The sequence below is a fragment of the Anopheles moucheti genome, chromosome 3 (genome assembly GCF_943734755.1).
Source record: "Anopheles moucheti chromosome 3, idAnoMoucSN_F20_07, whole genome shotgun sequence".
In the NCBI taxonomy this organism is placed as follows: Eukaryota; Metazoa; Arthropoda; class Insecta; order Diptera; family Culicidae; genus Anopheles; species Anopheles moucheti.
The window spans coordinates 71,149,385-71,163,112 of NC_069141.1; the positions used below are offsets into that span (position 1 = coordinate 71,149,385).

At 49.7% G+C, this 13,728-nt stretch overlaps 5 protein-coding genes across 5 annotated transcripts; 3 read left to right on the forward strand and 2 right to left on the reverse strand.

The window, feature by feature from the left end:
* The first annotated feature begins 291 nt into the window (after positions 1-291).
* On the forward strand, positions 292-1,095 carry LOC128301271 (cuticle protein-like). The gene is made up of 2 exons (XM_053037660.1): positions 292-362; positions 440-1,095. Exons 1-2 carry the CDS (start codon positions 351-353, stop codon positions 809-811), a joined length of 384 nt encoding a protein of 127 aa, XP_052893620.1. The 5' UTR covers positions 292-350; the 3' UTR covers positions 812-1,095.
* A 2,173-nt stretch (positions 1,096-3,268) lies between these two features.
* LOC128301267 (uncharacterized) lies at positions 3,269-4,448 on the forward strand. Its single transcript, XM_053037657.1, has 2 exons — positions 3,269-3,312; positions 3,426-4,448. Exons 1-2 carry the CDS (start codon positions 3,292-3,294, stop codon positions 4,440-4,442), a joined length of 1,038 nt encoding a protein of 345 aa, XP_052893617.1. The 5' UTR covers positions 3,269-3,291; the 3' UTR covers positions 4,443-4,448.
* An 897-nt stretch (positions 4,449-5,345) lies between these two features.
* LOC128301268 (cuticle protein-like) lies at positions 5,346-6,175 on the reverse strand. Its single transcript, XM_053037658.1, has 2 exons — positions 6,164-6,175; positions 5,346-5,987 (listed from the first exon to the last, which is right to left on the reverse strand). The coding sequence occupies exons 1-2, from the start codon at positions 6,173-6,175 to the stop codon at positions 5,391-5,393; spliced, it is 609 nt and encodes a 202-aa protein (XP_052893618.1). The 3' UTR covers positions 5,346-5,390.
* A 2,336-nt stretch (positions 6,176-8,511) lies between these two features.
* LOC128301269 (pupal cuticle protein C1B-like) lies at positions 8,512-9,158 on the forward strand. Its single transcript, XM_053037659.1, has one exon. The coding sequence runs from the start codon at positions 8,578-8,580 to the stop codon at positions 9,151-9,153; it is 576 nt and encodes a 191-aa protein (XP_052893619.1). The 5' UTR covers positions 8,512-8,577; the 3' UTR covers positions 9,154-9,158.
* A 3,014-nt stretch (positions 9,159-12,172) lies between these two features.
* LOC128304917 (hatching enzyme 1.2-like) lies at positions 12,173-13,424 on the reverse strand. The gene is made up of 3 exons (XM_053042160.1): positions 13,073-13,424; positions 12,469-12,905; positions 12,173-12,280 (listed from the first exon to the last, which is right to left on the reverse strand). The coding sequence occupies exons 1-3, from the start codon at positions 13,422-13,424 to the stop codon at positions 12,194-12,196; spliced, it is 876 nt and encodes a 291-aa protein (XP_052898120.1). The 3' UTR covers positions 12,173-12,193.
* Positions 13,425-13,728: the final 304 nt, after the last annotated feature.

The following is a 13,728-nucleotide window of genomic DNA, read 5'->3' on the forward strand; positions in this document are numbered from 1 at the left end:
ACACTCTCACCCGACACAAAGCATCGACCCGGGAAACTTGTCCGTGGCAAATGGGTCCGGGCGTTGTGCAGCCGGTTCTCGTCAAGAGGGCTCGTCACTTGTTGCCGCATAGAAGTCATGCGTTATTTTCCCTCCGTTTTGCCATGGTCTCGGTAGTGGTGCGCTGTTTTTCCTGGTTGGCGGCTTCGTGCGGTCTCACCAGGGGCCTGCCAGAATGCCGGGCGTGCTATATAAAAGCTACCGCGAGCGGATGGGAAATGCATAGTCAGAATCTAGCCGATCAACAGCACAGACCTTCTTCTCCCTTTTTTTTTGTTGTCCACAACAATCTTAAAACCGTCCACATCAAAATGCTGAAGTTGGTAAGTTGGTTCACGATACCGTGCATGTAAGGGACTTGAGAACAACCGTAAATATCCTCACAATATCATTTGCTCAGGTGGTGCTGTCCGCTGTACTGGCCGTCGTTGCCGCTCGTCCCGGTGCCCTCACGTACGCCCCGTACGCGTACGCACCGGCCGCTTACATCGCCAAACCAGAGATCTACTACCAGAAGAGCATCATCGAGGAACCGACGGTGGCGCACGTTGGCAGTCTGGTGAAAACCATCCCGACCGCCGTGTCGCACCAGAGCTCCACCATCGTGCACAACTCGGCCAAAATCACCGAGCCGATCTACGCACCGGCCGTGAAGCAGACGCTGGTTTCGACCCCGATCGCCAAGACGACCTACATCGCAGCGCCGGCGGCCTATGCTTATGCTGCCCCCGCGTTGGCCTATCACGATGCTTACGCTTACCATCATCTGTAAACCTGTCAAAAGGGTATTCGATGAGAAATAAGGATTTCGAGTGAGATGCGAAGCGAGCTAAGGAGTGCGTGTGCGCCAACCGTTTGGCGGAGTGATACATCCGGTGAGATTCCTGCCGGATATAGGCCATGGGAGGAAGCGGCAAAGGACATTTCGGTCTACGTTTCACCGCGGATGTGAGGAGTAGTTTTTCATTGTTCATTTTGATTGTTGGTGAAAGATTGAAAAACACACACACACAGAGCCCCGACGTCTGCTGTGAAATAAAACAAATGTCTCACAAAACATAATGCTAAATTGTGTACTAATTTGTGGTTACTCTTCCCTACAAGATCTTCTGCACCTTGCGTGGTTGTACCTGGAGGTTGATCTGGAGTTTTTAAGAATTCTGTTGTTGAGATTTGAACCCAGACCAGTAGTGTTGTTAAGTTCGGTCTTCTCTTTCCTCCTCTGTTTGGCGTTTCTGGCCTACTAGATTTAACTTTATCACGTAGCTGGATAGTGTAGTGTTTTGGACTAAAGAGATCTTACTCGTCCGATTGTCTGTGTGCCACACCCTCTACTTTATTGTTCTCCCGGTCGTCAGTTCCCAACTAACATACCGAGGTTTATACATTGCCAGGTTGCTACACTACAGATAGCCTGTCCTTACTACGGGGACCGGTAATGGTAATGATGGGATGTTAAACAGGTCCTGTTGTCGTGTGAAGACCAGCGCCAATACACCACCGGCCGCCTAATCCTGCCTTATTAAATCTAATACTAGAATCAGCCCTTGCTATACTTGTTCTATCAACAATTCTACACTTTCTGCCCCTTGAAGTATGCATTCCTCATTGCTAAACGCCTAAAGGTATGCTTTCCCTTGTACATTATTTTCTTGTTATGACCTTTCCGATTACTTATTCGGCCTCATCTTCAAAGCACCAGTCTTTTAAAACGGGTTCTTTAGAAGATCGTTATCTTCTTGACAAATGGTAGCACTTTGAAGTAATTCATCATCCATTCACTCACAGGAATGGACAAGTGTTTCATAAAAAAAGGAAGACATTTCTCGTAGCTGGTAGTGTGCAACAAATTTAAAGACAGCTGTGTGTGTGTGTTGCTTTTGTGGTTTCCTCATTCCAAACCTAGAACCGCACCATGTATGATGCATGTTGGTGCTACCTGCTACACCTTCGAGAATATTTAAAACTGGTGCACTCTGTTCTGTTCTTACGCCCCTAAAGCAGGTTTTTGTTCAGAATAAGCGTCACTTGCTTGCGCCCCCCAGGCTATAGCCGGCTTACGCATCTAATCAGCATTTTAATTTTAACTCATTCTTCACCGGCAAACTCCGTTGCAGCGACATTTTCAACACTTCAAAATGTCAACCAGACCAACGACCATCAAACCAGATTTATGTCCAGCTTGCCCCGTTTCGGGTCGAGCTTCTACGTCCAGGCACTGTTCCACCAGTTGCGCTCGGCCAGAGGTGCTGCAGGACGTTTTAGTACGATTTGGTCACACTTCTACGACAACTGCCACTCTGGACGGACTCGGTTTCGGTGCCGATTGTTTGGTGCGGTGTGATCTTCCGAGAAGTACTTAGCCAAGGCCGCGTAACGGTGGTTCCCCGGTGGACCCTTAAGCGAAGGGTAGTTTTGGGTGCACTTTTACGTGCAGAGGTCCATTAATTAGATTTCATACCTTCGTAGCTGTTGCTCTGTGTCCAGCTTTGTGACCTCTCCTCGCCGGGGGAGAATCCCGCTCGGTTGTGACGCATGCAGTTGACAAGGGTCTGCTGAAATGTCGTAGCGATTTCGCGAAACCATGAACTTTAAGCGGTACACCGTTGTGTAGCTGACAAACCGGTAAGAATCCCCTCCGTAATAGTAATGTAGGTCGGGTAAGCGCGTTCCTTGGCGCTGCAGTGCGCTGTCAAAAAAGTAAAGCAACACGAAAACAAAAACCCCGAGTTAAAATGGAGCACGGTGAAGAATTTTTGCACCACCACCAAGGGAATCGACTCACGGTGCGCTTCCTCGTTAAATGCCATCCCCGCGGTAGAACTACTTTCACACATCACACACCCAGGGGGAACGCGAGGGATTCTGCGCCAAGGACACGGACACAATCCCCCGGCACAACGAGGAAGATCACGCAGCGTCCACTTTCCGGCCCGAAAGCAGTAGACCGTGAGGTGGATCGTGTCAGTGAACCAATTTTTTGTGTTCTTTTCCACTGCAGTTTGCTCGATTCGGAAACGATCACGGATCCTCACAGATCTTCACAGATCCCAGGAGCGGACGGGACGACCAGTCGCAGTACCGAACTCGTCAGTGAGCATCAACCGCTGGGACAGTCAAGACCTGTTGTTTTATTTCGAAATCGATATAAAGTCGAGCGATTTGCGGGAAGTTCTTCGCAGTACACGGGAATAGTGCCAGCAGTGTCGCGTTATTCAGATCATCGGTGTAACCTGTTCGAGTACCTTCGCAATGTCGCGATTCGTGCAAGTGGTATGTCTCGTTTCAAATGTCAGAACAACGGGTTTGCGTGGTGCTAGTTCTAGTTTCCTTCTTTATCCTTTCGCACTATTGCTATCGGTTTCGAATTCTTGCACGCGTTCTAGCTGGTTCTGGTGGCCTTCGTTGCGGGTGTGCTGGGCCAGGATACGACCAACGACGCCAGCACGGTATCTCCTCAAGATATCTACGATCTTTCCGAGGACGACTTCAAGCTGTGGCTCTCCGGACGGCAACCGAAGGCATGGGAGGGAGGATCTTCAAACACCAGCCCATCGGTGATCACGACCACTCCGCGCACGACTACGCCCGTGTCCGTGTTCCGAACGACAACACCTGCCACGACGCCAAGTACGCCCAGCTTCCTGACCACCGCCACCACCAGCACAACCATTAGACCAACGGACCCCTTCTCGGATGGCAAGTCTTGGTTCGAGGAGGAAGACACAGCCACGGCTAGACCCGCGGTGCTCGGCGAGCAGTTCAAACCAGCCGGTGAAGACTTTGAGCAATGGCTCGAACGTCAGATGAACCGCGTGCAGGAGGTGTCGTTCGTTTCGCAGACGACCTTGACGGGAGATCAGCTGGCGGGAGCGGGACTCGTCACCCGTCTGACAACTATTCGTAACCGGATTCCCACAACTACCTTCCACTCGGTACCAGTGACAGATTTCGCTCCAGTTACCACCCCAACTCCACATGCGATACCTGCGCCCACTTATCTACCGGCCGGGCAAGGTTCGATTGGTTCCGCTGCTTCCTCAGGAGCGCTCGATCTTCAGCAATGGTTGCGAGATCAGTTACAAACGTCGCAGCGTCTGACCGATAATCTGCTTGTCCAATGGGGCCCTAGTGGCGCTATCGTCCGTTCCGATGGTCACCATTACACGCCGAATGCCGTATCCTACCAAACGTCTGCCCTCATTCACGGTCTTCAGGGTGTGGCCCACAGTGGTCATGTTCGGAACGAACCCATTCCTGTTACCGCACAGCATCGCCCAACACCCAACGTGCCGAGACGCGTCTTCTACCCAGCCGGGAGCTTCATTTACTCTCATCCCCAAGTGCCACAGTACGGTTCGTTCGTGGGCCACCAAACACCGCTCGTCATCAAATACCACTAATGAAGATGTTCGAAATGGTGGAACACGACGCACACGACGCTAAAATTACTAAACGATTGGTTATTGGTTTTCTTTTTAACAATGTTTTTTTTACTTGTAATGTAATGTTGTACTGATTTCAAATAAATATCTGACATTATTATTCCCACAACATTTAGCTGCTGATTTGGTTTTTGCTCTTGGTGTCTTATTTATGTACATTTTTAATAGAATTTATACAACTCAATTATTGAGCTGAAGACACTGACGATTTTCACAAAGAAAAAATCCATTCCACGCATCAAATCAAAGAAGAAAAATGGCGTAAAGACAACGAAAAAAAAACAATTCTTGGTGTCTTCAGACTATCAGAGTGTTTTAAAATGTAATTTTAATTCAGTGTCACATTAAAATTCAACACTTTCAAAAAGGCATTCGAACTCAAGCGTAACGAAGCTAAGCCATATATGTGGGTTTTACGATAAGAAACTTGTCACGCATCATAAATAATGTCCAAAAAGGCGTAAAATAAAGCAGTCTAGTTCTTCCTTGTTGCGCGGCTCGTTGGTGTATTGGTAGAGACGCTTTCACACGGCAGGATTAGGACAAAATCTCATTCCCATACGCAGGACTGACTATCTAGCTGCGGGTAAATAAAGTCAGAGAAAGCCATAAAAGGCAGACCTAAGCCTCTTGAAGATGTTGTGCCGATACGGAGGAGGAGTTCATCCTTGCTAATATTGCCTTCTTATGTTCCTATATCCGTATCCCTATCCGCTTTGAAAATTCCCGTAAACAATGCAATAAAAACACAGCTTGAATTAAAACATTCGAATCTCAATCATTTATTCTTCTCACACGTTAGTTGCTTATCTCATCTTTCACCGAAACAATCAAAGGTGAACAAAAGACAAACAACCGTCACCGAAGGCGCTTAGGAATCAGGAACGGACACTCTGGGACAGTCTCTTAGTGGTACTGGCTGGCATAGACGGCCGGGGCGGAGTACACCGACGGGTAGCTGCTGACGTAGGCAGTCTTGGCCAGAGGAGCAACATAGGACACCGGAGCGGCCTCGTAGGCGACGGCAGCTGGGGCAGCATGGACGTAGGTCTTGGCAACTGGGGCAGCATGGACGTAGGTCTTGGCAACTGGCGCCTCATAGGTGTAGGTCTTGGCCACTGGAGCAGCATAGACAGTCTGGACCGGTGCAGCGTAGACAGCCGGGGCGGCATGGACAACAGGGGCAGCAGCCTGGACGTACGTCGTCTTCTCAACCGGCGTCGACACCACGGTCTTCTTCACGGTCGGAGCATACACATTCTCGTGCACCTTCGTGTCGTGCACCACGGCCGAGCTGGTGTGCGTCACACCGGTCGGGATGGTCTTCAGCACGGTTCCAACATGCGCCACCGTCGGCTCCTCGATGATGCTCTTCTGGTACGAGATCTCCTTCTGGGCGACGAGGGTCGGCGCGGCAGCAACAAGGGTCGAGTAGGCCAGCGGGCTGGAGTGCTCGTATCCTGGGGCAGCAGCGGCAACGGCAAGAAGAGCGGACAACACCACCTTCGCGGGACAAGGGAAAACAAAAACATACAATTACACACACGAATTTTCACACCTCTTGGCCAAACCACCCTCGGATGGGGAACTTCACTCAGTTTTTGTGCCCCTGTGGCGCACAAAAATCGCACAAAAAAACCCACCACCCCACGGGTGCTGTTTTTGGAACTAATATTTACCAATCGGAACATTTTGATTGATTGTTTTGGGGATTGTTTTGTGAGAGGTCTGTGTTGTGCACTGGAAAGAGCTTCGCGTTGACTGTACTGTTACAAGCGTTCGGCAATGCCTTTTATAAGCGGATCCGCGGTTAGAGGGTTGCCGCTACCGCGATGCCTCATGCGTATGTCGCTCGGACACACCGATTCCATTCTCCCCATTCGGATCGCTCGCTCGGAGGTTCTCGTTTCGGTTGTGATGTCTTTTTTTGTTTGTAATTGTTCAGAGGATCTCTTCACGGACGCCGCGCACACCACTGTTTGGTCCACCCAGAATCGTACACGCACACACAATCTCACCTACGGAGCGTTTGGGGTTCGTTGTTTCCGTATCGTGTGTGTTTATTACCCTACCGGCTCAACCTTTGTGCTAGCCGAGGGGCACGGCTGGAACCGAAAGTCCACCAAAGTAACCGTCGTTAAGATTACTGTCTTTCGGTGTAATGGGAGAAAAAATACCGTCAGTTCTATGCTTTTCCTTTGCGGGTTGTAAGTAATCCACCTAGAAACGGTCGAACGCAAAACAACGAATAACAGTGTGGTAGTCGCTTCGTGTACGACCATTTATCCACACACGCCCTAGAAGGACACGCGCGTACATTGCTCTAAGACTGAAGCGATCACTTCCCCCCCATGCCCAGGAAGGAAGCAACCAAGAAAATACACCCGGATGCTGGACGCGCTGCAGATGTGTATGTGAGTGATGGCCAAAACCGTCGGCAAGCTTCCTTTTCCAGGGGGCTCGACACGATAAGCGAACGCGACCGTACGTGTTGCGAAAGGCCACCGAAAGAACACATGCGACCAGGAACGTACGCCGGGAACGTGTGGGCCGTTGGTTCCGCCTAGCGTCAAGAAATGTCAACGTCTTCTGGTGGTTCGCCTGCTAGGAATTATCTCATCGTAAATGTCAACCCCGTACCCCGTAGGAATGGGGCGCCAAACGGCAACATTGGTAGTTTGTTCCCGGGTTTTTGTTTTTGGAGGAACCCGTCTGGATAATCTGCTGGCCATGAGATTCGGGGTTTTGTGTTTACTAAAGAACACACTACAATATGTATCTTTTAACAATATCGGAATGTTTAATTAAGGGGTTCAGCCCAGGGCTATAAATTCGGTTTTAATTATGTCTTACAGGCACAGGCAATAAAAAGTCTATCAATTCTTGCCCATAAACATTACCGATGAAGATAAAAATGATTTTTGACATTTTGCACACTAAAACATATATCGTTTCTGTAGTTTACGTATTAAACAGTTTCCCAATAAATCATAGAAACGTAAAATTATACGTTGAACATCCTTCTAGAACGCAGCAAGACAAAAGAACATGTCAGTTTACTATACGAAGGCGGTGTAAATGGTACCGTTCTCTCGTGAAACATGTATCCATCGCTCCAACAGCGTGACATTTCGGACAACGTCCCTCAAAAAAGGTTCGCGCAGTTATGAATGATTTGTATCTGTAATATATTCTCGCCCCCCCCCCCCCCCCCCCCCCCCCCCCCCCCCCCCAGGGAACACACTACCAACACGCGAGTTCCAATTTCAACCATCATTACCCGTCCGTTCCCTTGGCTAGCGGATCACCGGAGTCGTTCCTGAGTCCGGAGTGTAATGAGATTCGAAAAGTTAATCACCTGGGTTTGTTAATAAGCAAATCGCAAAACCACGAAACGCAATCACCCGGGCATTGGGGGGAATAAACATTCCCGTCATCCCGGGCAGCGTTACAGCGTTACAATACCCGGCGTACGGCTATAGGCCGCAAAACCCGTTGCAGAGGATCGCTTGCAAGAGAACAAAGAGATTTCAATTTCCTGTCCACTCGCGCAGGGAGTCAGTCCCTTCACGAAAATCAAGGACATTCGCGCTGGGTGCATTTTTCCATCGTTGCCACAAAACCCAAACTGCACCCAAAACTGCAGAAGAAAACACGCCGGCCAGAGTCGTTTTGGGAAGGGTGCCCGGAAGAGGACGCACGGAAGGTCACCGCGGTGGAGGAGGATCGATAGTCGCGAGTGCGAAAGCAAAATAAAAAGTGTGAAACCGTAGCAAACAACGGCCGGCCCGAGCCGACAAGAGATGCCGATGCGTGCGGCGTGTGTGTATGTGTGTTGGGTGGAGCAAGATGGCGAAGGATTGCCCGGCAGCAGCAGGACAGTGAGAGTGAGCGGAACCGCCGAGTGTTGTAGGGGGTTGGTACCGGTGGATGATGTCGTATTTTTCGTGGTCACTATATAAGATTGGTGCCGGCGGTCCGAAAAGCACAGTCAGCGTTCAATCGTTCAAGCAAAAGCTACCCCAGCAACAGCAACAACACAGACCTTTCGTTTTCTTTGTCACGAGAAAGAAACCCCAAAAAACAATCCAATATGTTCCGATTGGTGGTGTTGTCCGTTGTTCTCGCCGTTGCCGCTGCCGCACCGGGGTTCATCCACGAGAGCCCGCTCGCTTACTCGTCGGTGGTCGCGGCTGCTCCGGCCCTCGTCGCCCAGAAGGAGATCTCGTACCAGAAGAACATCATCGAGGAGCCGGCGGTGGCGCACGTCGGTACGATTGAGAAGTCCGTCCCGACTGGCTACTCGCACCAGAGCTTCACCCAGTACCACAACAAGCAGGTCGCTGAACAGGTGTACGCTCCGGCCGTGAAGAAGACCGTGGTGTCGACGCCGGTTGAGAAGACGACTTACGTCCAGGCTGCTGCCCCTGTTGTCCATGCCGCCCCGGCTGTCTACGCTGCACCGGTCCAGACTGTCTATGCTGCTCCAGTGGCCAAGACCTACGTCCATGCTGCCCCAGTGGCCAAGACCTACGTCCATGCTGCCCCAGCTGCCGTCGCCTACGATGCCGCTCCGGTGTCTTACGTCGCCCCTCTGAAGACGTCCTACGTCAGCAGCTACCCGTCGGTGTACTCCGCCCCGGCCGTCTATGCTCACGATTTCAACTAAGGAACCTGACTGTCTAATTACGATCATTTTGACGTTCGGCAAGCGAGAACCTTATTTTTCTCTTGTTCAACGTTTTCGGGATTGTTTTATTGAAAGATGAGGAAAATAAATTAAATTGTAAAAAACTGTACCAGTGGCTCTGTTTTTTTTTTTTGCTCCTTTCGTTCTTTACCGTTCTCCATGAAGTTATTATTGTGTCAAAACTTCTTGTCTGTGGTTTGATAGCTTTGAAATACCTGCGAGTGGCTCGCGAAGATGAAAATTAAATTAAGCAACAACAATGTCAAAAAAACCGCCCCATCTCACCATCCCACTTCCGGCTAAAATGTGTCTTGCAAGGCGAATAGTTTTCGCTTTCATTCGATCAACAAAAAAAAACATCCTGCAAAGCATCCACACACGCCATACGCCTGGGTAAAGTAACAAAACAGCGGCCAGCAATTAATTTCTATGCTTAACATTATACACCCCAGTTTGAACTACTTCCTCGTTTATACCTTTTACAAAAAAAAAACGCTAATGTGCCGTTTTTTTTACTTCTCCCGCTGTGTCTGCGGTTTGGCGATCTTTACGATCTTTAACCAACCGCACAATATTTTGGGCAGTGTCCCACACACACACACACACACACGGCAATGCCAAAACGGATCGGTGCCGCAGGGCACCGGTGCGAGCCGAGCTACCTGTACCTTGTGTGGCTATTTACCGCCCATTCGCAAACACTTACCGGGGTGGTGGCTCAAGACGCACGAACCACCCGGCCACAAGCCACCCTCTCCCGCCAAAGGAGGTAGCAATACTTTAGGGGTGTGTTGTTGTTTTTTTGGTTTTGCTTCTCTTAAGAGAATTCTTTTGCAAAATAATAGTAACAAATGGCATCGATCAGTTGTCAAATTGATTTCAACGCTGAACAGCTTCACCGTAGCAGCTTTTTCTACGGCAATCGATTATTATGATCGAGCGTTAGCCACCTACTGAGGGGGTTGAGCGATCAATCACAGCATTGCCGATTCGTTTAAGTAGAGGAAGTGATGAAAAGTACTCGCTAGCAAGAAGGGAAAATATAATCTCACATTTCTTGAATGAGATTGAGATTTTCTTCGTTATTGCCACCTGTCCAGCAGGGTTTGCTGATATACAAATTTACCCTTTATAACAGTAACGACTCTACGACATCGGTGACTTTGCGACCCACCCTCCTCACGCTAGCCACAAGCGATGATGATGGCAGAAATCGCAGATCACTGCGAAAACACACTTCGTCATGCACTGGCAAACTTAAGCCGGAATTCCTTCTTTTGGCGGTTGCCAGTGCGTTGGTGCCATAACGTACGCATTCTAGCTTGCCAGCAAATACCCAAACAATTAAAACGGCATCATTAATACTACCTCCGCACCGAAAAACAATCCCAACAGCTCAACCACAGCGCAGCAATCGCAGCTGCCCCATAAATGGGGAACGTCACATACGGGCTGCAGTCGTCAATATTCGCCGGACATCTGACGGAACCTTGCAAAACCCTCAATGGCCGTGTCTAGTGCTTAAAGTTCAAGTGCAAGTTTACCGGCCCAAAAGTAAAAGTGTATCGCATCGACGGCCGGTTGCGAGTTGCTACCTTTGCGGTTGGCGTTGTTTTGCTGCTCCGACCGAAAATACCAGAACAGTAGATGAAGTTTGCAACCAGGATATGACATTGACGTAACGGCAACGTTTGCACCTCCCAGAAGGTTGTGTAGCATGCATGTCTTAGCGGTTAGATTGATTTGGCGTTGAAATTGGACTCGCACCTGCATCATGACAGGGTGACTTTAGACACTAAAAGGTCCAAGTGCCGTATTATGATAAGCCTTCCATCAAACTACTCTCGGTAGCTAGTGAACGTACGTTCACGATCATTACGTTGCTGCAGCAAAAGCCCCTCATTGATGGAGTACAATAATCAAACATGATTGACAATTCCCATGAAATTAAAGCATTGCTATGATGACGTTACGAGTGCACTGTCAGTCTTTAAGGGGTTGCGAAAAATATAAGCAAAAGCATTTCTGATATTTTTGTTCTGATAAAAGCTGATAAGCTTCAAGGTTTGAACTACTCTCTTCTTGTCGTAACGACCTTCTAGGTCATGCCTGCCATTTCTGGCTTACTCGGCTTAATTTTACCACGTAGCCGGATAGTCAGTCTTTGCTATGGAGAATTGGTCCGGATGGGATTTTGGACCGGTCCGTTCGCGTCGGCGCCGCTATCAATACACCATCGGCCATCCATAATTCATAAGTTTAATTTATTTTATTACTTATTTTGGGATCAGCTGATCACTCACTGTTTGGAGGAGGAAAGTGAATTATACATTAGATTAAGCCTCTAGTCATAAGCTTCCCTTAAGCAATACGGCCTGACCGTCTCTTCCGAATAAAAAAATAAAAGGTTAGAATTTAAATGTTTCTAAAACTCTATAAACAATATCTCGAGGAAGTTGTAGAAGCAAATTCATTCTACAATGGCCACTTGCTTCTACTTCTTCTTCTGAAATTTACCAATGTATAATTTATAATTTTGCAAAATTTGCATGAGAATTATTGCGCGGACAAGTTGCAGTTCAATTTCCAGTTAAATAAAACACGCACAAAACAGCTCGGTGAAAAACCCTGCCCTCTGTACGCGATCATCAATAAACGCCTAAAAGTATGCAATCACATGTACTTCGGTTCAATGGAGTTTTCCATCGCCAATCGATTTCTTTCCTTTCACGGTTCAATCCGTTCCAGTTTTCGTTTCAGATGGAGGTTTTCTTTTTTTGAGCTCACTGGGTAAAAGACTAATCACTAACAAAGCTACTCACTAACCCACTTGCACACGTGCTTCTTTACCAACCACAGCGCCGTCAGAAGGCTTCCAGACGTAAGCATCGTTTTTTGGTTCGTTCATTCTTAGGTAAGACCTGCCCGCGCCCGGTTGCACCAGCTCGTTCGCGCGGGTTGTGCAATCGGGTGGCTGTGTGTTCGGAGGCTGCGGCGGCCCCCCCCGACCGATCGCTGCTCACCGATGACAGTAGAGCTTATTGATTTTCTGTACATCCTTCACCGAAAAGCCGACGCGCTGTCCAAGCTGCCCGCTGTACTTAATCTGCGCGGAGAGAAGGAAAATGCGTTAGCGCCATTATGCAACGGAAACGTGCTCGTCAGCACGCCGGGAGCGATGCGTGCAGCCGGACGGGCGAAGGGAAAAACGGTTAATCAATCAGTTGCCGCTCGCAGCCGATCGGTGGCCAATTTTCTACACACACAAAACAAAAAAACCAACAACGACCCTACCTTCGGTTCCAACGTCGGTTTGCCGTTTTTGCTGAACGCCGTTCTGGAGTAGTGCATAACGCTGCCATAATCGTACGGCATGCCGAGCGTCGTCGTTTGCGATTCACTCTCGCGCCCAAAGTTGCTGACGAGGTTCGGGCGCACATTTCGGAAGAAGATGTTCACGTACCGATCCCGATCGTGGCGCGTGTGCTCGTGCAGGAAGCCCAGCACATGCATCAGCTCATGCACGATCGTGCCCTCCATCTGCAGGCACCCGCTGCGCTGGAGGTTCAGCACCTGGCGGCCACCCATCCGTCCTACCGCGGACCAGCATCCGGAGCTGCGACCCTCGATTACGACGTAGTCGCGTTCCTTGGTGCGCGGCACAAACCGGATGCAGGTTTTCTGATGGAACTGCTCGATCGCCGAAAACAGCTTCGCCAGTTCACCGATTGCTGAAAGACACACACATACACACACACACACACACACACACACACAGCGAGAAGCACACGATCACAATCAACCACAAGAGAGCACGTTATCAGCTGATACGATAAATTGGACATACGGCATCCTCCAACCTTCGCTTGGAGGAATTCCCTACTGGAGGACTACTCACAAAACTCGTCACTGAACTCGTATGGCACTATACCCTTCTTCCACTTGCTGCTGGTAAACTTGAGCGCGTTCCGTTCGATCAGCGGCTGATGGATGTCACCCTCGGCGTACGTTCCCAGCTCCTCCGGATTGACAGTGCTCCCGTTGTGCGACCGGGACCACGCGCGTACCAGCTCGCCGATCGCCGCCGTATCGTGGCTGCCGTACAGCGCTTCGCCCAGGTGCGAAAAGTCAAAATCGTAGTCACGGTACCTTCGACTACTGCCGATAACACGAGCATCAGCAACCGCACCCAGAACCACAGCAACCACCAGTGCCACCACCAGGCGCAGCCAACCCATCGCGCCGCCCATTAGTCTGCAGGTGGAGGATCTCGTGGAGCAAAGGCACACTCTACCCACCCCGGCCGCGTACCGATCGAGACTGAACCGTACCGTTACGAAAACGCCGGCTTTTAAGTATCTGGCCGTCGTCTTCGGACGGTTCCTCCTACCGGTTGCCTGGTTGGCGGTGAGATACGACGATAATGGGGTGATAGCATCACACGGCCAGATAATCAATCCGCTCCCTCCCCAAAAAACAAAACACTTGCGCCGTGTTTTTCGGGGGGGTGTTTGGAAATCTTCGTACTGCCACTGCCAGTTAGTCGAACACGTG

Coding starts and splice junctions, on each gene's coding strand:
- LOC128301267 (XM_053037657.1), top strand. CDS start 3,292: ATGTCGCGATTCGTGCAAGTG. Junction 3,313..3,425: donor TGTCGCGATTCGTGCAAGTG/GTATGTCTCGTT, acceptor CACGCGTTCTAG/CTGGTTCTGGTGGCCTTCGT.
- LOC128301269 (XM_053037659.1), top strand. CDS start 8,578: ATGTTCCGATTGGTGGTGTTGTCCGTTGTTCTCGCCGTTGCCGCTGCC.
- LOC128304917 (XM_053042160.1), bottom strand. CDS start 13,424: ATGGGCGGCGCGATGGGTTGGCTGCGCCTGGTGGTGGCACTGGTGGTT. Junction 12,906..13,072: donor CGAGTTCAGTGACGAGTTTT/GTGAGTAGTCCT, acceptor TGTGTCTTTCAG/CAATCGGTGAACTGGCGAAG. Junction 12,281..12,468: donor AACCGACGTTGGAACCGAAG/GTAGGGTCGTTG, acceptor CTCTCCGCGCAG/ATTAAGTACAGCGGGCAGCT.